The following is a 24,593-nucleotide window of genomic DNA, read 5'->3' on the forward strand; positions in this document are numbered from 1 at the left end:
CTGGCCTTGGAAAGGGTGCTGAGGAGGTTCACAAGAATGATCCCTGAAATGAGGAACTTGTCGTATGAGGAATAGTTGAGGACTCTGCGTCTGTACTCGTTAGAGTTTAGAAGGATGAGTGGGGATCTTATTGAAACGTACAAGATACTGCGAGGCCTGGATAGAGTGGACGTGGAGAGAATGTTTCCGCTTGTTGGAAAAACTAGAACCAGAGGCCACCATCTCCGATTAAAGGGACGATCCTTTAAAACAGAGATGAGGAGGATTTTTTTCAGCCAGAGGGTGGTGAATCTGTGGAACTCTTTGCTGCAGAAGGCTGTGGAGGCCAATTCACTTGGTGTCTTTAAGACAGTGGTAGATAGGTTCTTGATTAATATGGGGATCAGGGGTTATGGGGAGAAGGCAGGAGAATGGGGATGAGAACACACACACACTTCCCAAGTTCCTGTCAAGCCCTAAGCAAATGTCCCGAACCCTGGCACCGGGCGTGCAATACTGCTGCCTGGATGTTCTTTGCAGCAGAGAATGGTGTCAATCCCTCTGACTATACTATCTCCTATTCACATTCCTTTTGCTCCCCCCACTTGAGTGGCTTCCTGTACCACCAGAAGTCCCGCAGTGCCATGGTCAGTCAGCTACTCCATCCTGCGGCCCCCACTTTCACCCAAACAAGCTGGAACCTTTTGGACATTCTTAAAGGCCGAGGCTCATGTGCTGCCAGGTCCCCATACCTACCTCACTCAGAGTCCCACTCTCCTGTCCCTGACCACTGACCAATTCAGAAGACCCTGTCCTGAGAGGTGTCGCCGCCTCCTGGTACAAAGAACCCGGGTAACGTTTTCCCCTCCCTGAGTCGAAGCTGCCCGAATGGCAGAGGTGTTTGCCCTGGATTAAACTGCCATCCAGGAGCTCCCACATGCTGCAACTGTGAGCAGACCCAGGCCTGAGAGCTGAGCGATTTGAATTGCAACAGTCCTACACTATCGAGTCATCGGGGAGCGAAGGTAGAGTGGACCCGGAGGGGTGGAGCATCGGAGCTTGAGTATAAGTAACTCCTCTGGGATTTTCGCTGAGACGAAAATTATCTGGAAAGCTGGTAGGGAATCTGTACAAAATGTTAAATACTAATTAATTAAGTGAAGTAGAGCTGGCTGGGAAGGCAATGTGCCGGGACTGCATGATGTGGGAGCTGGTAGACCCCGTTGTGAGCTGGCGTGGCTACATCTGCAGCAAGGTTGCAGCTGGAAGAATTTTGGCTCAGGGTTGATGAGCTGAAGTCTGAGCTTCGGACACTGCGGCGCATCGGGGAGGGGAAAGAGTTAACTGGACGCTGTGTTTCAGGAGGCAGTCACTCCCCCGGAGATTAAGTATCTCAAATTCAGCCAGTGGTCAGGGACAGCCCGATGTGACTGCATCTGAGGAAGGTAGAGGCATGCTGAATTCAGAAATGGAGGAGACTCTGCTCTTGACCTTGTCCAACAGGTACGAGGTACTTGCTCCCTGTGTGGATGAGGAAAGGGCTGTAGGGTGGATGAGCAAACTGACCACTGCACCGTGATACAGGAGGCCATTCAAGTGGGGGAGCAAAAAAAAAGTGGTACTTGTAGGAGATTCCTTTGCAAGCAGAACCGAGAGACCCACATAGTATGTTGCTTGCCCAGTGCCTGGGTGAGAGACATCTCTGAACAGCTGGAAAGGATATTGGAGAAGGAGGGGGAGGATCCAGTTGTTGTGGCCTACGTTGGGACAAACAATATCGGCAAGACAACCTGTTTGGGGAATATCAGGAACTGGGAACAAAATTAAAGAAATAGTCCTCAATAGGAAGAGGTTAAGTACTGTGGATGTCCAAAGAGACTTGGGAATTCAGGTGCATAGATCCTTGAAATGCCAGGAACAAGTCCAGAAAATAATTAAAAAGGCTACACAAATGCTAGCCTTTATATCTAGAGAATTGAACAAAGAAAAGTACATCACAGGAACTGGCCTTTCAGCCCTCCAAGCCTGCACTGACCATGCTGCCCGTCTAAACTCAAATCTTCTACACTTCCGGGGTCCATATCCCTCTATTCCCATCCTATTCATGTATTTGACAAGGCGCCCCTTAAACATCATTATCATCCCTACTTCCACCACCTCCTCCGGCAGCGAGTTTCAGGCACCCATTATTGCCCCTCGCATCTTAAACCTATTCCCCCTAGTAATTGACCCCTCTACCCTGGGAAAAAGTCTCTGACTATCCACTCATGTCTATGCCTCTCATAATTTTGTAGACCTCTATCAGGTCGCCCCTCAACCTCCTTCGTTCCAGTGAGAACAAACCGAGTTTACTGGAATATAAAGACTCTGAGGTTATGCTGTAGCTTTACAAAACCCTGGTTAGTCCCCACTTGGAGTCACTGTGAGCAGTGGGCACCACACCTTAGGGAGGATATATTGGCTTTGGAGAGAGTGCAATGTAGATTTACAAAAATGATGCCCTGGAGTACAGGGGTTAAGCTATGAGGAAATATTACTCCAATTAGATATGTATTTGCTATAATTTAGACGGTTAAGGGGTGATCCAATCGAAGCCTTTAAGATATTAACAAGAAAAGACAGGGTAGATAAATATAGACTTTTCCATTGGTGGAGATTCTAAAACTAGGGGGCACAGTCTTAAAAATTAGGGCCAGACTGTTGAGGGGAGATGTTGGGAAGAACTTCTTCAGTCAAAGGGTGGGAGAGGTTTGGAACTCTCTCCCACATAGCAGTTGAAGCTGTAACAGTTATAAATTTTCGATCCGAGTTAGATAGATTTTTGTTAAGCAAAGATATTGGGGGATACGGGCCAAAGGCAGATGTATAGACTTAGGCCACAGTTCAGCCATGATCTCATTGAATAGCGGGACAGGCTTGAGGGGCTGAATGGCCCACTCCTGTTCCAATTATCCTACGACACCTGTCTGTCATCCGTATTAATGTGTTTCAATTAACTATTTAATTATTTTATTCAATTACATATTTGACTTTATATATTTTACTAACCTTGTCACTAGTTGCTGGACTATTTTGAAGTTTTGGAACTAAACCAGAGTCACTTACCAGATACCAAATAACCATCTTGTTCTCCTGTAGCAGAATAAGACTGCGTCCTGAAGGCTCAGAAAGTTAGAAAGCAAAAGAGCACCTCCTTCTCTTCTTCCCACGATTACCCATCTCCCAGTACTCTATTCTGAGTCACTCTTCTTGCAGTAAACCGAAAGATTCTCTTTCCCCTTTTGCACTGAATTCCCAAATATTCTCACTTGGCCTCTGTCTCACCTAGGCGAAGTTTCCATTACTACCGTGTGCTTTCTAAAAACTTGCTCTACCGTTGTTAGTTCTAGGTCAGAATCTTAACTAATTGACCTTGAAAAAGATTTGCCAGTTGAATTCCCGCTTGGAACCAGATTCCCAAATATACTCAGTCGGTCTATGCCTCGCTCAGGCCAAAGTCTCCCCTCATTGACTGTGTGCCTCTTACAGAGTATGCAGTGCCGCCCCCAAGGAGCATGGTAACCTGACCTGTCCAACCCTTCTGAATGTTAATCCGTAATGCAACATTTGGAGGAGTGTGAGAGTGCCCCGTGTCGAGAAGTTGGCAGCTTAGACACAAGGTGACATTAGATGACTCCGCAATGCTGTGTTTACGAGGTGTTGTCTCTAGCCGACAGGGTGTTTAACAGGAATCTACAGGGATGAGAAATGGTGCTTCATGCTGCTGGCGCAGCTCGGGTCTAATGCCTGGAAAGGTTTTTTTGAAATTGGTAGAAATAAAATAAGTTGAACCCTGCATGTCTCTGCAAAGATATAAACCTGATATCATCTACATCAAACGCCACATTACTGCACCAGGCTAAATATACACTGGCACTGTGTCAGGCATTCGCTGTCTTGGGATGTGCTCTGATAAGCTCTGAGTGCGGCAGCTTTTGAGTAGAGGCTTATTGAGGAACCCTGACACTTGCCGAGTGTCAGCCGAGGCGCATTCACGTCTGAGAGTCAGAAGCTTATGGGTTGACTCCAGAGACCTGAGAACAAACAGTTAGGCATCCTTCACTCCATTGCAGTGCTATGGGAGCACCGCACTGTTAAAGGTGCCGTCTTTTGGGAGAGCAAGGCACCGTCCGCCTTGAAGGAACGCTTTTTCCATGGTGTCCTGGCCAATGTTTATCCCTCCGTGAGCTTCACTAAACCTCAAGGAACAAAGAAAAATACAACACGGGAACAGGCCCTTCGGCCCTCCAAGCCTATGCCGCTCATGCTGCCCGTCTCACCCAAAACCTTCTACACTTCTGGGGTCTGTATCCCTCTGTCTAACTTTGCCTTGAACCTATGCCCCCTAGTAATTGACACCTCCACCCTGGGGCCAAAAAAGCTTCTGACTATCCACTCTTGTCAATGTCCCTCATAATTATGTAGACTTTTTCCATGCCCCTCATTATTTTGTAGACTTAAGACTGTAGACTTGTAGACTCCTGGTTGTTTATCTATTAGCAGTGTGGCTGTTGGCTGCTGAGTTTCCCACATTTACAGTAGTGACTGCACTCTCCTCTGACCGTGCAGTACTCCACTGGGACTCTTGGTGTGGATTAGATGTGCTCCTGCTCTGAAGTGGAGCTTAAATCCATGACCGGCTGACTCGGGTATCATTCACTTGAGTGATGACCAGGAATTGAACCATGAGAGATGGCACCACAAAGGTAGAACACAGAAGGAGAATTCGCAAACCTTTTTTTGGAAGGGGGAGTGGTAAGAAGCCACGCAAGATGTTTTTGGCATCCTGGAAAAAGCAGCCCACTTGACTGGCACCACAGTCACCACCTTAACATTCACTCTCCCTCCACCACTGACGCACAGTGGCAGCAGTGTGCACCATCCACAAGATGCACCGCGGCAGCTCACCAAAGCTTCTTTGGCAGCACCTGCCATACCTGTGATCTCTACCACCTCGATGCTCATTGGAACACCACCACCTGCAAGTTCACATCCAAGCCCCACATCATCCTGACTTGGAAATATATCAGCCGTTCTTTCACTGTTGCTGGGTCACAACCGTTGGGTCATAATCCTGGAACTCCCTCCCTAACAGCACTGTCTGTGTACCTACACCATGTGGGCTGCAGCTGTTCAAGGCGGCTGGCCGCCACCTATCGGAGAGCAAGTATGGATGGGGTGATTAAAAATGCTGATTTGGCCAGCGAGATCCACATCTACAACAGACACGAGCATAATACATGGAAAATTCAAGTGGTGTCAAGCTTTAAAGTGATTTTTGCCAGAGTCGCAGCTCTTTCGCCCCTGAGGAGCACTCAGCAGTAGGCAGCGTGAGAACACTTGTCGACAGCTGCCTCATGTCTTTCCACAATCAAGACTGCCTGGGTTTAAGCAGCTGATAATGCTTTAGACCATCTTTATTTTGGTAAAATACCAAGTGTTCTTTCTGTTTGAGTGCTTCATCTGCTCGGGGGGGATTTTGTTCTGGGTGCTTCTGACTGCCTTGTGGGAAGGCGAGCAGAGGGGCGGGAGTGTGAAAATAGCCCAGTGGCAGGCGGTTAAACCGTGGCCGTCTCTGTCGCAAGATGTTACTACAGACTATCAGTCACGTCTTCTGAAAGCTGAGATTGTTCTTTCTTCTCTTTCACTCCGACACTGCCTTTCCCACAAGCTGCCATATAAATTACCAGTTGCTTTACTTGCAGCCAAGTGTCGGGGGTTTACTGTGCTCTGAAACTGGGTGCCATTCTGTCTCAAAAGGTCTTCCTTCTCTGAGAGTCTCCCTGGTTATTCTTAACCTAACCCTTCCCCAGCTCTGATCCCAATTATCTAAGGGCACTGGGGTCGTATATTTGCAAACACTGAAAATCGTGCTGTCGAAACTTTTACTTGAAAAATGAAAATCGCTTATTGTCACAAGTAGGCTTCAAATGAAGTTACTGTGAAAAGCCCCTAGTCGCCACATTCTGGCACCTCTTCAGGGAGGCTGGTACGGGAACCAGCTACACTGTGCTGTACCCCTCTCAAACTCTCTCCTACAACATTTAACAAAAATAGCAGAATCTTTTCCAGTTGATAAATTAAAGCGCTGGGTAGCTTACTGTTTGTGTGATATGTAGCCAGTTTTCCAGGTAAAGTCCATTTCTGCTACACTTTCTGGTCTCCATGAAGGACTGATGTGTGACGGCCGTTGCTCCCTTTGTGCACTGATCTCTGTACTTTCCCTGACTGTGGTTTCTATTAATATGACCCGACACGAGTTAAGCTTCGGGGCTCAGTACTAACAGCTGCACATGAAGGTGCTAGTATTTGCGCATTAATGCAACACACCATTTACTATCTTGACTGTAAAACTCTCCAGACCCGTCTGCTGCCGAAGCAGCCATATCAGGGCTTGAGTTAAGTATCTGTCCGTGTGTGCCATGAGGAGTCATATTTTATCTTTTGAGAGTTCTGGGCCACGTAGAAAGTTTTTAACAAGCTTTCTCCCTCTAATTGTAGAAGTCCATAGTTGCTGATGCAAACAAATCTCTGGTCGTGATTCAGGTTCTGAGTCAACAGTGTCGAGAATAGCCCTCTCCAAAACTCCCCACGGCCGTGAATGTCACACCGGACAAAACAAGGGGCAAGCGATATCACTGCAGTTAAATAGTAGATGGTTTGGGGTGCAGATGATCGGCGGTGTGGGGTGCAGACGGCCTGCGGCGCGGGGTGCAGACGGCCTGCGGCGCGGGGTGCAGACGGCCTGCGGCGCGGGCTGTCCGGTCACTTTCACCCCTGGGGCGGCGGCTAAAGAAAAGTCAAAAAATAAGTTTGAAAATTTGCCGCAAATCGTCTATGACAAAACACTTTTTGACGAATCAAACGATCGCTCTCTGAATTTGTCATTATGGACTTTTTTTTTGTCAATGTAATTCGAATACAGATAAAGGAAAGTAGAGGAATACTTTGTCTTCTGTAGCTCTTTGCCAAACATTTCTCCCTCTTTGCTCTCCAGCTGAACTATTTTTTTTAATGTTTCCAATTAAAGGGCAATTTAGTGTGGCCAATCTGCCTACCCTGCACATCTTTGGGTTGTGGGGGTGAGGCCTCCAGTTAAATTGTTAATTAATGCTCCTTCTGGATGACCTTACCCCTCCTTATCTTTCTGGCGTCTCCCAACCCGACAGCACTGAGATCTCTTGGGCATTCCCAGTTCCCATGGGTGTTCAGCTGCCAAGGCCCGAATTCCCTTCTGCCGCTCGAGCCTCCCATTCCTCCCAGTTTGATGAGACACTTGTTGAAACACCTTGAGATGTTTTATTACATTGATTTTTTTTAAAAAATAAAAAATTTATTCTCCTTTTACACATTTTCTCCCACATTTACACCCAACAATAAACAATAATCAGTAATGAATGTAACGTCAATCCCCATATCAATAACAACGATCCCATCCTCCCACCAAACCCTGAAACATTAGCCTGCATTTTAACATTAACAAATGACAAAGAGGAATCTGGAATCACCCAGTCACCATTAACACAATAAGCCCCCCCAACCCCCCTAATGTTCGATGTGATCTAATTCTCGAAAGTGCATAATGAATAGCGCCCATGAATTGTAGAACCCCACTATTCTTCCCCTCAGTTCAAATTTGACCTTTTCAAGTATCAAGAATTCCAGCAGGTCCCCCCGCCAGGGCACAGGATGGAGAGGTTGATCTCCACACTAGATCTGTCTTTGGGCGATCAACGAGGCGAAGGCTACAACATCTGCCTCCGTGCCCGTTTCCAACCTCGGCTGGGTTTTATTACGTTGTTGTACTCCGATATACAGGATGGTGGTCACACAAACTCCCTAGTGTTGTGATGGTGCAAAGTCGGGAGGCTGAAGGGCACACATGGATACGGCTATCCCCAAAGGCAGCAAAAATTAGTCCAGCAGATTACCTGGACCAAGTGTGATGTAAAAGACTTTGAATAGCATTAAATGAAAAAAGGGTGGTGGGGAGGAATTGGGGGAAAGGCTCGCATGGAGCGTAACCACCGGGACAAACCAGTGGGGCCGAATGGCCTGTTTCTGTGCTCCACGTTCCGTTAAATCGGTGCCGCAGTCTGGTGGGACCTGTGAATTCTGGATGTTCTGCTGACCCACCATGGTTTCAGAGTTTAAAAATCCTGGGTTTCAGATGGGTCAGCGGTGGCCCAGAATCGCAGTGCCTGGTGAGAACTATATTCTCCTAACCCAGACTCCTGCCTCACTTCAATGGGAGACGGGTGCCGATAGCTGCCTCGTGGCATATGGTGCCTGTGTGGGGTGGTCTCCCGGGTGGTCCTGGCTGCTGCACACCCCGTTGGTTTGTTTCCCAAAATGTGTCCAATTCGCTCGACCCTTCGTGTCCCAGATGTTCTCCTGCTGTTTAATTGGATTATATTTAGTTGGAGTTGTCAGGAGCTCACATTCCAGGGCGATCGGGTTACCTCCCCCAGGGCAATCTCCTTTTTAGAGCTGTCCTGTCTTGGAGCAGCAGATATCTGGGTTTTATCACTGTTCCCTGTACCTCGGGCAGGAGAATCGTTTCATTTTCATTCTTGACTTTTAAATATAAAACCTCTTTCAGAGAGGAAAAAGAAAGGTTAAACTTTGTGGAGTGGAGCAGATTGGAATGACCATGAATATGAGCGTGATGCTGCCAGAACCAAACATGCTGTTGGTTAACGGGCTGATTCTGCCTGGCCGCCCCCTAAAACTGCAGAAGAAATCTAAAAAGGCTTCTGTTTTTTTTGAGGTGGAGATCTTGGACGCCAGAACGAAGCAGAAGCTCACCTTCCTGGACAAGGTAGGCTCAATTATATGTGCGTTCAGGCAATAAAATACATGTCAACAAATGGTTAACTGGTGCGAATGTATATTTATTCAAAGTGTGTCGCCAGGCCTGTTGAAAAGTCTTGTCAGTGCGATGGGAAGATTTTGTACTCTAGCCCACACCCCGCGCATTAGCTATTTGTCGCCTTGAGTCACAGCGGAGGGCAAGCCCATCGTCGGGGTTTCGTCTGGCTGTTTTTACTGATTCCTGGCACAGTCTTTAAGTTCCAAAGCTCAAATGAGGAACATCAAACTTGCTGGTCGCAGGAGGGTCGGTAACGCTGAGGGCACAGGTTTAAGGGGATTGGAAAATTGCCAGGGATTGTTGTGCTGTGGAACGCACTGCCTGAAAGGGCGGCAGAAGCCGATTTAGTGGTAACTCAAAAGGGAATCAGGAATTGGAAAAACATTGCAGGGTTATGGGGAAAGGGCAGTCTGGCTGGAATAATTGGGTAAGGCTACCACAGAGGGCATGATGGACAGAATGACCACTTTCAGCGGTGGATCACTCCATGACAGAATTTAGATTGGCACTGCTCTTAATTGCTATTGCATGATTCGGCCAGTACATTACTGAGGCCCTCCATCGCTCTTCACCAAAGTTTGACTCGCTACATTTAAAGTTTCTTGCTTTGAGTGGAGACGGGGATACATATAGTTCAATAGCTGCATGACTGGCAGAAGTTGGTCAAGTCTGTCAGCCAGGAGTCCGGGTGAAGGTGCGATAATTGATCGTGTGGCTTTGCCTTGTGACCATCTCAACCTATTCGCCATGTGCTGGGGGTAGCGGAGGTCCACGGTGGGAGAGGAACATCCTGCCACGGAAGGCTATCCAGGCATTGTCTGTCTGCGGTGCCTCCTGGAGACTGTTCCCACACTCGCCTTGCACCTTACAGGCCAGATCCATCCTGTTTCTGCTCCCGCCGCTCAACAGTGGACAATGTAGGAACTACTGGGGGAAATGCACATGTGGGACCATGGGGATGGAAGTTGCTGCCAGGCCTCGTTCACAAAAGGTGTTGGGGAAGAGGGGGGGGGGGGGGGGGGGGGGGGGGGGGGGGGGGGGGAGGTGAATTATGGGGAATAGGAGGACCCCAAGTCTGATCAATGGTTCTGCCTGCAGCTCGGTTGGCAGCTGGCCAGTGGTGCAATGCAAACAGAGTCACGCGATTGACCTCACCCTTGGAGGAGTTCACTAAGTGCTGGTCAGTGGTGGCAGCAGCTCTGTGCGCGCCCCCCCCCCCACATTGTGGAACAGCTTTGATATGGTTGAAGTGGAATACACCTTGACTCGGATGCAAGTTTTGGACACTGGGATACCCTTCGTGGGCTTGGTGACAGAAGCCCTCTTTATGCTGGCTGCCATTTCTATTGTTAACTGTGCACCTATCTTCATCTGCTCCTTGGCAGGACAACAGGCCACTCTAGCTGTGTGTTGTACCCACTTTGGGGCCAAAGGGCCAACTTTTGGAGAAGCCTGCCAACTTCTTCTAAGCTTTACCCCACCCAGTACATGTCTGCTGTTGTAGTATTTGCCTCCATTGCACTGGTGCTGTCCGTAATCCCAATTCCTACGTTTCCCCGACTTGTCGGCAGGTGGAGGAGAATGTGGTCTTCCCCTTTTGAAAGGCGTGAATTTCTATGGCGCCTATCACAGCCACAGAATATCACGGGAAGTGTAGTCATTGTTGTGGAAAGCGTGCCAGCCAATCTGTCCACACCAAATGCCCACAAACACAAACCAAAAAGTCATTTGCTTTATAGGTGAGTATTGGCCAGGAGACTGTTGGTTGTCAATAGTCCAAGCCTAGCCAGTTTCAATGTGTGATTTTATTTAAATTAAAAAATCAGGCACCTCGCTGCTTCTCGGTACGTACCGTCTTGCGCAACCCTTTTCCCGGGTCGCTGGCCTGATTTCATGAGTTCAGCCTTCATTGGTGCTGACTGCAGTGAGCTCGCTCAGTGTTTGGGGAGAAGATACTGGCACAAGCAGAGTTTGTTTTTCACCTCTCCTTACACTGTTTCTGCACCAATGCCAATTCTAAAGTAAACTTCCTTGGTGTGTGATTCACACTGATATGCAGAGCAAAGACTGGTGACTTATCTTATTCTTGTTGGCATCGTGATTCCCTCCCCAACACACACCCTATCCCCGTAACCAATAGCTAACAATTGGGTGGGACTCTCATCCCAAGTCACACGAGGACCAGCTTGGGCTGATGTACCTCACCTGCTAACTTTCTTGCAGTGATCAATATGTTAGGAAGCAGGATCCTAGGTTTGCGCCCCACCCTGCGAGGGTTTGCGGAAGTTGGTGCCACAGTTAGACACTTTAATCCTTGCGGTTGGAGAGGTTGAAAAGTTGTCCAAGCTTCACATGGCTGTCCTGCCACCCTACAGGAAAGTGTAGCCATTGAGGAAGGCACTCCGTGGAAAACCATGAAATCCCTACGGTGCAGAAGGAGGTCATTCGTTCCATCGAGTCTGCACCGCCCCTCAGAAAGAGCACCCGGCCTAACCCTAACTCCCCCGCGCTATCCCCGTAACCCCTCCTAAGCTGCACATCTTTGGAAACTGGAGATGGGGAGGGGGGGATTTAAAAAAAAATTATGGCCAGTCCACCTAACCTGCACATCTTTGGACTGTGGGAGGAAACCGGAGCACTCGGAGGAAACCCACACACACACACACACGGGGAGAACGTGCAAACTCTACACAGTCACCCGAGGCCGGAATTGAACCCAGATCCCTGGCGCTGTGAGGCAGCAGTGCTAACCACCCTGCCACCCCACTTGGGTCTGATGCACTCCTTGGTTATATAGCTGGCGGACAAAAATCTGAACTGCAACACCAGGCCTAATTTAATTTAACTTTTGCACCACAGACTCTCATGGTTGTCTGTTACAATGGAGGCGGAATTTGGTTTATGGTTATTTTGTTTTCCCTAACTCTAGACCGTGTTTATTTTTCAAATAGGTGGAGCCAAATGCCACGATTGGAGAGATCAAGGTTATGTTCCACAAGAACCGTAAGTATATAGCTGGACTGACACTCTGGATCGTCATGATCCTGTGCCTTGCAAAATTCTTCCTGGTTTGGTTTTGGTTGGGTTTTTCTCAATGCTGTGTATTTTTTCAACCTCGCAGGAAGGCTGTGAATTCGTTATTTCGCCTGTTTTGCCATTTGATTAAACACTCTATCCTGTTGCTGTTAAAATAAAAGCACTGGTCAGTAGCATGAGACGATGGGTTTTGAACTGGTACAGTTTCTGTCCTTCGCTAAGCACCCCCGATACAACATTTCATTGACCATTCGTGGGTGACCCTGAATGGTGAGTGTAGTCTGGCTATTCCGCTGTAATGGGTGTCACCAAGCCCCCTGGTGGTTGTTCCCTGACTCGGTCCGTCAAATTGGCCATGTTAAGTGGTGTCATTCATGCGAATGGCAAACATTTGGCTGTTATTGGGTGGCAATTGAGAGCAGGGGTCTTGGTGCAGCCCAGCCCAAGATGGGGGTGAAGCGTCAAAAGGGTGGGAACAGCACTAGCACTGGGGTTAGCTGGCTCAGTGCAGGGAAAGGGTCAAACTTTCAGTTACCATAGTTTAATGCCAGGCACTCCGCATAAAAGAACAGAACTGGATAAAGCCAGATCTGCTCTTGTAGCCTGATTATCTTAATGTGCTTCACATCCCTGACTGATTCTTGCTTGGGGTTCAGTTACCCTCTGCAGCCCCACCAGCTACCGAGATTGTTCCTCCTATTTGACCATGGATGTCATTGACAGCAAGCCTGGTCCTGACTGACATTCAATACACAAGCGAAGTATTGGATAGCCTTCTGGAGTGGGAGCCCCTGGCCAAACCCATTTCGTTTAGAGGGGGGTGGAGAGATCCCTTGTAACTTGTAGCACCCCTGCTGGTTCGGAGGATTTGTGTGAGATCTGGGATGAAACCTTTGGGGGCTCTGAATACATCCCCTGGGGGTATTGCGACCGAACCTCTCCCTGGTTTGTTTGCGGTCCCCCACCACATAGTGGGGCCAGGTGCAAATGTGATTTTTATGCATTGGCCGGTATAATGGAGATGACGCCCAGAGCTCCAAGGAGAGTCGGGATTTGCTGGACTGTCGGCTGAGTGGGCTGTGAACTGGGGCAATCCTTATTGTTCACAGCCTTGCCAGGCATGAAATGCAGGCTCAGCCAGTTATTACAATTTCAGTATGTTCTCTCAACTGTCCCCTGTCAAGGGAATGAGTGATATTTGGACAGTGCGGATGGGAGTGAAACTTTTCCCACTCGCAAAAGGATTGAAAGCGAGAGGACACAAGATTTAAAATAATTGGTAAAAGAAGCTATAAGAGAAGAAACATTTTCACGCAGTGGAAGGCGCTGCCTAAGAGCTTGGTGGAGACAGATTTTTAATCGGAAACATTCGAAAGGGAATTAGGCCAATAGTTGAAGGGGAGGAATGTGCAGGACTACAGGGAGAAGGTGGGGGAATTGTTCATTCAGAGAGCCAGTGCCGAATGGGCCAAATGGCCTCCTTCTGTACTGTAACAATTCTGATTTTTATAAATACGGGCATCCAATCTGCAGAGAACTAGAACATAAAATCCTGGAACGCGCTGTTTCTTCCTGAAATAAACTGAGTGCTTACAGTACTCTGATGTCAAATGGACTCAAAACGTTCACTCTGTTTCTCGCTCCACGGATGCTGGCAGACCTGCTGGGTTTTCCAGCATTTTCTGTTTTTGCTGACAGTACTTTGGAATAACGTTAATGCAAATGGGTAATGTTTGTTGTGTACCCCCTGATAGGAATCTGCCCCTTTGAACATGGATGTTTTAATTTGTGGGGAACTGTGTAATGTTTTTTCGGTATTTTTAAATTGTTCCGGTTTGCAGGTAGGGTGGGAAGCTATCCTCTGATGCGGGGGTGAGTGTTAACGCACTTGGCCTGTTCTTCTCTTTCAGATGCGCAGTGGTATCCTGCCAGGCAGTCCATCAGGCTGGACCCAAGTAAGTTGTAAATCAATTCCACCTTCAGGTGGCCCTTGCACTCAGCTCGGTGTCACCCAAGTGACAGTAACCCATGTTCACCCTCGGCTGTAGGGATTCCTACAGGCAAGACTGTGCCCACCTACTGTCTGCCAAATAAACTCTGTCAGCAGCTGGGGGGGGGGCATGCTGAGAGCTACTATTCCTCCAGCTGGCTGAAACATGTGCCTGTTGCCCTGTGATGGCCCATTAGTCTTGCATTGTTGTGCAGTGCTGTTGTTCTCCTGGGAGCATCTCCTTAAGAAGGCACAGCACAGATTCACCTGAATGGCACTGGGCTAAAAGGGTTAGATTGTGAGGGATTTTTGCATGGACTAGGCTTGTATTCCTCAAGTATAGAAGATTAAGGGGTCATGCAATTTGGGTGGTATGGTAATTAAAGGAGTTATTAGGGTATACTCGGCCCATCAAGTCTGCACCGGCCCTTGGAGCACCCGGAGGAAACCCACGCAGACATTTAGAGAAAGTGCAAACTCCGCACAGACAGTGACCCGAGGCTAGAATTGAACCTGGGACCCAAGAGCTGTGAGGCAGCAGTGACAGCCACTGTGCCGCCCCAAAATCCCCAATCCAGTGTTCACCTTCCCCCTCCTGCCGCCAAAATGATTGACGGGTAGATGGAGAGAAACTGTTTCCTCTGGGCCAGTTCCAAACAAGGGAGCATCAACTTATAATTAGAGCTAGACCATTCGGAGCTGATATCAGGATGCACTTCTTCACACACGCACACATACAGTGGAGGAAATCTACAATTTTCTACCCTTAAAAATAAAAGCTGATCAGCCTGGGGGCTGATCAGCCTGAGATTGGTACATTTCTTTGAGTTAAGGGGTATGGGGGCAGGTGGGAGCAATTTGAGTTGAGGTATAGATCAGTCGGGATTTAATTGAGTGGTGGAACAGGCTCCGGGCGATCTGCTGCTGTTCTTGGACGTTACTGTGTGTGGGGAATTGAGGGAACAGTTTCTCTGGGTTGGGTCAGTGTGAGCCATCTCTCCTTCGCTCTGTTTTGCAGAGGGCAAGTCGCTAAGGGATGAAGAAATCTTGCAGAACCTCCCTGTTGGCACCACAGCCACCCTGTACTTCAGAGACCTTGGTGCTCAGATTGGATGGGTTACGGTAAGTAAGTTTTTAAGCAACCTTGCTGCTTCACTCATAAATGAAACCTTTTGCTGTGTGATCTTGTGTATTCTACACTGGGTTCATTGCCTTCAAGCTTCAAAGATGCCATTGTGTCATTCATGTATGATCTCCCAGCTGCCGTTTAATTTATAGTTTCCATGTTTTTCAGAATTTGGAGTCCTGGAGCATTATTCCCTTACGAAAGAAAGGCTTCCATTTATAGAACACCTTTGTGCTGTCCCAAATCACTTTGGGAGCAATGAAGAAGTGCTTTTGAAGTGTAGCCACTTTTGTAATGTAGGAAACGGCAGCCAATTTATACACGGCAAGCACCCACAAACTGGGAGTAGTGAGGGATAAATATTGGCCAGCACACCACTACAAACTCTGTTGTTCTTTGAAATAATGTTGAGGGATCTTTTGCCTCCATCTGAGGGGTCTCGGCTTAATATCTCATCTGAAGGCAACACCTCAGATAGTGCAGCACTCCCTCAGAACTGCAGTGCTAGTTTATATTTTGAACTGGAGTCTCTGGGATTAGACTTGAATCCACAATTTACTGACTCACAGCATTGTTGACAAAATGTCTTGAGTTTTTTTCGAGAACCCAATTATTATTACTTTTCCAATTGAGGGGCAATTTAGCGTGGCCAATCCACCTACCCTGCATATCTTTGGGTTGTTGGGGGTGAAACCCACGCAGACATGGGGAGAATGTGCAAACTCCACACAGACAGTGACCCGGGGCCGGGATTCGAACTTGGGTCCTCAGTGCCGTAGTCCCAGTGCTAACCACTGTGCCATGGGCCGTCCCTAAATGTCTTGGAGTTTATAACCACTCCTTGTCATAATTCTAAACACTTCAAGGCGCAGGCAAAAGTGGTGGCCATTTAGCACACAGCCGGGAGGTGAATATTCAGTTAGTTTTGTTTTGGTGGTGTTGGTTGTGGAACAACTGTTCTTCAGGGGACTGAAAGCTCCCTGCCCTCCTTTTTGAATATATTTCAGGGTCTTTAATCTAAACACGAGAGATGGGACCTCGGTCTAATGTTTGATCAGAAGGGTACAGCAGTTCCAACATTCCTGTGTCAACATCTTGTGCAAATTTCTTGATGCTCGGGTTGTAAGCGGACGTGTCTCATGAGTTGAAATCTCTGCCTGTTTAATTTCTGGTGTACTGAGTCACTGCATCCCAACACTAACGGTTAACGCCATCCTGGGCTGGTTTAGCACACTGGGCTAAATAGCTGGCTTTTAAAGCAGACCATGGCAGGCCAGCGGCACGGTTCAATTCCCGCACCAGCCTCCCCGAACAGGCGCCGGAATGTGGCGACTTGAGGGCTTTTCACTTCATTGAAGCCTACTCGTGACAATAAACGATTTTCATTTCATCCGGGTGAGAGAGCACGTAGGGTGCCCAATGCATCTACCAATTTGGAAGATTTGCAGCATCGCTAGCTCTCTATGTACAGTAAACTGCTGACCATGTGTTTTTGGGTGAAAATTGACATCTCTGTCCACAACACACCAAAGTAACCTGTCGATTGTGTTGTCTGAGGGGCACAATAACTCACTGTGCAAATTCAGGTCTGTTTTTTAAAAGAGAAAAATAGCAATCCCCATGCAGGTGGGAGTGAATTCAATAGTATGTAAATTAACCATATTATGTGAACAAAGCATTCTCTGGTGGCTCTACATTGGCACTAGTGTGACTGACGGTTGCAAGTGGGGATCTGAATTTTTTTTACAGATGTTTTTTTATTGGGTTTTTGAATAAAGTATATTTACCGTTGTGTGCACAAATAGAATAACAACAAAAAACAAAAAAGTTAGAATAAAATAATTGGTAGGGTATTATGTGCTAGCTCAACAACAGCAGCTCTGTACAATTGGCAGTATTGTTTTTAGCACATAAGTAGGCATCTGATTGATTGGGGGGGGGGGTACATATACATTTGGGCGCCGGGGAAACAAATACAGAACAATTACAGAGGGCAATACGCAATGGTTCTGGTGTTGGTGTTGTCGCTTGCTTCTCCCGGACGGTTTTCGCTGCCGTTGTCGTCTCACGATCACCTCCACTTCAGCCGTTTTCCCTGTCTTTTGCCCGGATTTTCCTTGTTCTCTACTCCTGTAGGTGTCAAGTTTGTTATTGTTTCCTGTGCCAGGGCCTCCTTGGCACCGTTCTCGAATATCCTCCACCTCCGGGAAGAACCTACTCCTACGAGTTCTTGTTAAGTAGGCTCTATGTACCACTTTTAGCTGCGTCAGGTTGAGCCTTGCGCACGTGGGGGTGGAGTTGACCCTATGCAGTGCTTCGCTCCAGAGTCCCCACCCTATTTCAATTCCCAGGTCCTCCTCCCATTTCTTTCTTGTTGCATCCAGTACGGTGTTGGCGCTTTCTACCAGTCGGTCATACATGTCGCTACAGTTCCCTTTATCTAGGATGCTTACGTCCAGTAACTCTTCCAGTCGTGGCTGTTGTGGATATGTCCTTGTCTCCTTCCTGTAGTGCTTTAAAAAAGGCCATGGGGATGTAGATCGGGATGGATCTAAGTAGGAAGAGGTACCTGGGCAGGACGTTCATTTTGATCGTCTGAACTTTCCCCGCGAGGGAGAGTGGGAGTGTGTTCCATCTTTGCAGGTCCTTTTTTACTTCCTCTGTCAGACTGGTGAGGCTCCATTTGTGGATCCCTTTCCAGTCATGGGCTATTTGGATCCCCAGGTAGCGGAATTTGTGTCAGGCTTGTTTAAACGGCAGTCCCATTAGTGCTGTCCCCCCCCCCCTTGCGGGTGTACCGGGAAGATCTCGCTTTTGCTCATGTTGAGTTTGTAGCCCAAGAAGGCGCCAAACTCTTTCAGGAGCGTGATGATTCCGACCATGCTGCTTTGTGGGTCCGAAATGTAGAGGAGCAGGTCATCTGCACAGAGTGAGACTCTGTGCTCTCTGCCACCCCTTTGGATCCCCCTCCAGCTTTTTGCTGCTCTGAGATCAATTGCTAATGGTTCGATCGCTAGAGCGAACAGCAGCGGGGCCAGTGGGCACCCTTGACTGGTGCCCCTGTGCAGCTGGAAGTATTGGGAGTTGGTGTTTTTGGTCCGTACGCTCGCCATGGGAGCATTGAATAGGAGTTTTGCCCAGGAGGTGAACCCTGTTCCAAGCCCAACCCGCTCCAGTACCTTTGAGGTATTTCCATTCGACCCTGTCAAAGGTCTTCTGCATCTAGGGAGACGATCACCTCTGGTGTTCTCTCCGTGGATGGGGTCATTATCACGTTTAGCAGACGCCTGATGTTCGAGGTTAGCTGTCTACCTTTGACAAAACCCGTCTGGTCCTCTGCAACCAATTCTGGCTAGGATTTTGGCCAGTATTTTGGCATCTCCGTTCAGCAGTGAGATGGGTTTGTATGACCCACATTCCGTTGGATCTTTATCTTTCTTGGGTATCAGCGAGATTGAGGCCTGTGCTATTAGTGTGCCTCTCGCTAGTGAGTCTGTGAACATCTCCCGCAGGTGCGGGGCCAGTGCTGTCGCAAATGTTTTGTAGAAGTCCGCTGGAAACCCGTCTGGTCCCGGCGCCTTCACCGCCTGCATGGAGCTAATGCTGTCCATGATCTCTCCCAGTGCTAGTGATGCTTCCAGGCCCCGTTTCCTGCCCTCCCCGACGACTGGTATGTCAAGTCCATCAAGGAACCGTTTCATCCCAGACTTCCCCTTTTGGGGGCTCTGAGGTGTACAGCCCTTGGTGGAAGGCCTTGACGGTTTTGTTAATGTTTGCCAGTTCTGTTTCTAATGTGCCTCTGGTATCCCTGATTTGTGCAGTTTCTCTGGTGGCTGCCTGCTTTCTCAGCTGGTGTGCCAGCAGGCGGCTGGCTTTGTCTCTGTGTTCGTATAGGGTCCCACATGCCTGGCGGAGTTGATGCACTGCTTTCCTGGTGGAGAGCAGATCAATGTTCCTTTGTAGCTCTTTCCTCTCCACCAGGAGCTCTATGGTTGGGGCCTCGGAGTATTTACGGTCTCCCTCCAGTATGGAGTCGACCAGCTGCTGCCTAGCCGCCCTTTCCGCCCTATCTCTTCGAGCTTTGAAAGCGATAATTTCACCTCTTACTACGGCCTTTAGAGCTTCCCAGAACGTGGAGGGTGAGACCTCCCCATTTTGGTTGTTCTCCGTGTACTCAGCTATGGCCTGATATCTTTTCGTTGAAGGCCTTGTCTGTTAGTAGGGCAATAGCCAACCGCCATGTGGGGTGTTGGGCCCTGCCCATCTCCAGCCTCGCGTCCATGTAGTGTGGAGCGTGGTCAGATATCACAATTGTGGAGGATTCCACTTTGTCTATCCCTGGAAGCACCGTTTTCCCCACCACAAAGAAGTCAGTTCTGGTGTATGCACTGTGGACTGGGGAGAAGAAGGAGAACTCCTTCTCCCCTGGGTGGGTGAACCTCCAGGGGTCCACCGCTCCCATCTGTTCCAAAGTGACTGAGTTCCCTTGCCCTGCTTGCAGCTTTCCCTGTTTTGGAGCTTGATCTGTCAGCCGTTGGGTCCTGTACACAGTTGAAGTCGTCTCTCCCCCCCCCCCCCCCCCCCCCCCTTTTTGATGAAGCTTGTGTCGTCCCAGTAGGGCGCGTACACGTTAACTAGTACTACCGGTGCCCCATCCAGGGCCCCGCTGGTGAGGATCTGAATTGGCACGAAAGAAACGAGTCGTTGCTTTCCAAACCGAGAATGGTAGAAATACTCAGCAAACCAGGCAGTATCTGTATCGAGAGAAACAAGAGTTGATCAGAGCTTCAGGGTGATGACCTATCCTTAGGACTGGGGAAAGTTAAAGATGTAACTGGTTTTAAGCAAATACAGACGCCCCCGATAACCCTTGATTCCCTGGATCATGATGGACCCTGTATTTGTAGCCACCTGAATTGGGGCTGGAGAAACCAGATTCAACCAGTTAGCTAATTAACTGCTCCGCTCTCTCAGCAGAGTGTGTTTACCCTGTCTGAGCTGCGAGGGCGAAAGAACCTTAAGTCTGCTTGCACAGTACTCTCCAGTTACTGCTGATCACAGACTAGATTAGATTTTGAGAGCAAGATTTAAGAACAAAATTAACATTTTAAACTCCTCACCCCACTCCCCAAATTCAATGTAGCAGGCAACTGGAACAACCACTCTCCTCCACCTCTTCCCCTGGCCCCGTAGGTGGTCAGCGTTGACACCTATTTAAAAAGTCCTTTGGCTGTTTTTCCCTGCCCTTCCCACTTCCCAGCCAGTGACCAGAGTTGTGGAGCATGGGGTTCGAAGTGAAAGTATAGTGTGTGACGTGTTTTGTTATTCCTCCCCAGGTGTTTCTCACCGAGTATGCTGGGCCTCTGTTGATCTATCTTCTCTTCTACTTCCGGCTGCCGTTTATCTACGGCCCGAAATACGCTTTCACCTCGAGTCCCCACTCAGTCGTGCAGTAAGTTGAATGTTGCCTGGCTCTTGGAGATAAAATTATCTGTCTGGAATCAAATGTGGGAAACCTGCGTGGACTGCAGTGATTTGAGAAGAAGGTCCACCAGCTCGAGAACGGGAGAGAGTAACCAGAGATGGGCAGTAAATAACAACCTTGCCAGTGACCCAAACATCCAAAGAAATAAATGATTTTATAAGTGTTTAAATGGCAGAGAAGTGCAAAGTGTTTCCTCTGTCTCTGGGGTCAATCCCAGACCTGGTATACATTTTTGCTTTTACTTGTGTCATTTTTACATGATTTTGCTCATCTTGTTCCTACCGTTTCTCTTCCAAAAGCATAGACTCTTCCTTGTAGTCCAGTTCCACGCATCCTGGTTCATGTCTCCTGGCACCAACTGTGGGCAGGCTACAGATTTCCAATGGGATTATCTGGTGGCAATGGGCTGAGGCCTCGTGGGTTAATCCCAGGGCCAACTGGTTGATGTGTCTTTGGTGATGCTGGTGAAGGGGAGACCAGGAGAACTCCCAGTTCCTCTACAAGTAGCACTGTGGGAACTTCTACATCCTCCTAACTTTGGTACACTTGGCATAACATCTGGTCTGTGCAATGGCACCAACAGTGTAGGAATCTATTACTGTGTCTAACATAGTAAGAAGTCTTACAACACCAGGTTAAAGTCCAACAGGTTTGTTTAGAATCACTAGCTTTGGGAGCATTGCTCCTTCCTCGGGTGAATGAAGAGGTAGATTCCAGAAACATTTATATAGACAGAGTCAAAGATGCAAGATGATACTTTGAATCTGAGTTTTTGCAGGTAATTAAGTCTACGCAGATCCAAACGGAGCAACTGGAGAGAGGGATAATCACAAGTTAAAGAGGTGTGAATTATCTCAAGCCAGGACAGTTGGTAGGGGCCTCACGGTAGCATGGTGGTTAGCATCAATGCTTCACAGCTCCAGGGTCCCAGGTTCGATTCCCGGCTGGGTCACTGTCTGTGTGGAGTCTGCACGTCCTCCCCGTGTGTGCGTGGGTTTCCTCCGGGTGCTCCGGTTTCCTCCCACAGTCCAAAGATGTGCGGGTTAGGTGGATTGGCCATGCTAAATTGCCCGTAGTGTAAGGTTAATGGGGGGATTGTTGGCTTATGGGTATACGGGTTACGTGGGTTTAAGTAGGGTGATCATTGTTCGTCACAACATCGAGGGCCGAAGGGCCTGTTCTGTGCTGTTCTATGTTCTAAGTAGGATTTTGCAAGCCCTGGCCAGATGGTGGGGGGATGAACGTAATGCAACATGAATCCAAGGTCCTGGTTGAGGCCGTTCTCATGTGTACGGAACTTGGCTACAAGTTTCTGCTCGGCGATTCTGCGTTGTTGCGTGTCCTGAAGGCTGCCTTGGAGAAAGCTTACCCGAAGATCAGAGGCTGAATGCCTGTTATTGGCAAAGCTGACATTTATTACAGATCCCTAATAAGATTCCATGTTTCTTGCAATGTTCAATGGAGTTTTGGAGCACTCCACTAAGATAATTGAAGGGTTGAATGTTCCTTAGTGACCACTCGACTATTGCATTTTACTAACTGTTTGCTTAATACCATCAGAAACCAAACCGGGAAGGAACCATTTTGAACAATACTTAACCAGATTGTAGTACAAGTTGACCCTAATCTCACTATCTCTCCTTCCTGCAGCCTTGCCTGTATTTGTCACTCCTTCCACTACATCAAGAGGCTGCTGGAGACTCTGTTTATTCACCGGTTTTCCCATGGCACCATGCCATTCCGAAACATCTTCAAGGTAAAAGTGACCTCCTTTTATAATGCTTAGCTTCTGGTTAGCTGCAGTTTTCTCACCTGTTTAGAGCTTTTGACCTGCTGACGTTCTCAATTTAAAAGCCGGATGCGGCCGTTGAGCGCTTCTCCTGCAATCAGGAACGGCGCGACAAATCGCTCTGCGACCCTCCCACCACCCAACTGCGACCTGCAGTTAGAAAATCCCTGATCTAGAGGAGATGTAAATGGGAAAAGCAGAATCATCATTAATAACTGCTGTTGGAGGGAAGAAATGCTCAAGAGTCTGTTCTCGACCACGTGGAGTTGTAAAAGTTGCGTTTATTCGGAATTGCTGTGCACACAGGAGAGGCAAACTCTGCTGCTACTCTTAGCTCGCAAAAGTCAGCTCTGATCACAGTCAGAGTTACATGCATATATATTTAAAGTTCTTTCAGAGTTACAAGTACGCATTGACGTCATCGATTCATTCGGAACAATACAAGGTGATCAATATGCCTATTTCCTGGGCCTTTTAATTGGAAAACGATCAACTAATATAATGCTTCTTTACAATCTCCTGGATTCTTCTCCTGAACTTCTTGATGGGGTGTTAACGTGTTTTTATTCCCTGCTCTGGGCTGGACAGTGAATCTCTTACAGACAGGCTGGAGCCATGGTTTCTGTGACGTTGGTCCCGTTTCTTACCCTAATGCTCTGTAGGATGATTGAATTATCTCCAGTGCAGGTGACTTTTCTTTAAGATTCAACATTTTAACCCTTTGCTTTACTGGTTTTCCCTTGACCTGTGCTGCGATAATACTTGAGACATCTTTATTATTACTTATATCAATTCTTTGATACATATAGCAATTTCTTCCGCGAACAACTGCTATCCAGAAAGAACCACACCCAAAAAGATTGGAGGCAGAGGTTACGGTTTGAAATTGTTGAAGTCGGTGTGAGTCCAGAAGGCAGTAAATTGCCCAATAGATGAGGTGTTATTCTGCAGCTTGGATTGACTTTCTTTGAAATAGTGGAGGAATTAGCTTGTGCAAGTGGAGCGAAGAATAATTTTCTAACATGTGGGTATTTTGAGATGAACTTCCTGTTTTAATTCTCGGAACATGGGAGGTAGGATCGGACAGTGCCGGTCTCGCCCCAGCTGTAGTTCCTTTAACACCGGAGTGGCTTGTTGGGGAATCAAGGATGTAAAATGTCAGCCGTTTGTGTGTGGGACTAGCATGAGTGATGCTATGGCAAAGTTAGAACCAGAAATGGATGAGCTCCTCTCAAACTCCCGCCAGCCAATAGTTCCTCTCTGTCTACCCAGTCCTATCATTTTAATCATCTTCAGCAGCTCCATTAAACCACTCCTGAAATGCCTGTAGTCCAGGGAGTGTGAGCCAACTTCATGCAGCCTGCCCTCATTATTTGACCCCCTTGGGCTGAGGGCACCAGCATTGCCAGTAGCTACAGAGACAACATTTCTTTGTGACAGGTGATGGCTTTAACCAAAGAGGAACCTGTGACATCCCTCAGCAAAAATGCATTGTGCATTCCTCTGGCACTGCGAGGTCGTGACCAGTTCAGATATGTTGATCTACACTGAATTTGATCTCTCCTCCTCCCCCCCCCCCCCCCCCCCCCCTGCTTTGGTACATCCTCCAGATGCTATCATGTTGCTTGCAGCATACATCCTGCAATGCAGTCAGCCTGAACAGAAGGCCTTAAACTGCTCGATTATAAAACAATGTACTTGCTGGTTTGTTCCATAATGATTGCAATGTTTTGCATTTCTAATGGTTGTAAATATATCCCCAACCACCCCCTGACTCCAGCTCATAACAGCCTCCAGTACCCAACCCAATTAGCTGCTCTTTGTGTATAAGCTTAGACCGGCAGTGGCAGACTGTTCAGCTGTGGACCGGGCATTGCGACCAAGTCACATGCACGGAACATCACGTAGAAGTCATTGAATAACAATTAAGAGCACAGGAAACTTGACTGGACCACACATAGAATTTACAGTGCAGAAGGAGGCCATTCGGCCCATCGAGTCTGCACCGGCTCTTGGAAAGAGCACACTACCCAACCACACACCTCCACCCTATCCCCATAACCCAGTAACCCCACCCAACACTAAGGGCAATTTAGCATGGCCATGGCAACACAATGGCAGCAACAGAAGGGCAGAGGTTTGTTACTGGCCTATGAGTGACTTACCTGACTCCCTGCAGCATCTCCAAGGCAAGGCTCAAGTCAGGACTGTGATGGAATACTCACCACCACAGCCGCAGTGCTCAAAGCCTAGCAGCATCCAGGACAGAGGAATTTG

At 48.1% G+C, this 24,593-nt stretch overlaps 1 protein-coding gene across 1 annotated transcript in view; it reads left to right on the forward strand.

The window, feature by feature from the left end:
- LOC119957136 (very-long-chain enoyl-CoA reductase-like) overlaps window positions 1-24,593 on the forward strand; it is a 56,633-nt gene that overhangs the window by 15,158 nt on the left and 16,882 nt on the right. The window contains 6 exon segments of the mRNA XM_038784886.1: window positions 8,789-8,839; window positions 11,842-11,893; window positions 13,837-13,881; window positions 14,935-15,038; window positions 20,379-20,494; window positions 22,178-22,283. Of these exon segments, the coding sequence (XP_038640814.1) occupies window positions 8,789-8,839; window positions 11,842-11,893; window positions 13,837-13,881; window positions 14,935-15,038; window positions 20,379-20,494; window positions 22,178-22,283 (474 nt within the window).

This window comes from Scyliorhinus canicula, chromosome 25 (assembly GCF_902713615.1).
Source record: "Scyliorhinus canicula chromosome 25, sScyCan1.1, whole genome shotgun sequence".
Classification (NCBI taxonomy): domain Eukaryota; kingdom Metazoa; phylum Chordata; class Chondrichthyes; order Carcharhiniformes; family Scyliorhinidae; genus Scyliorhinus; species Scyliorhinus canicula.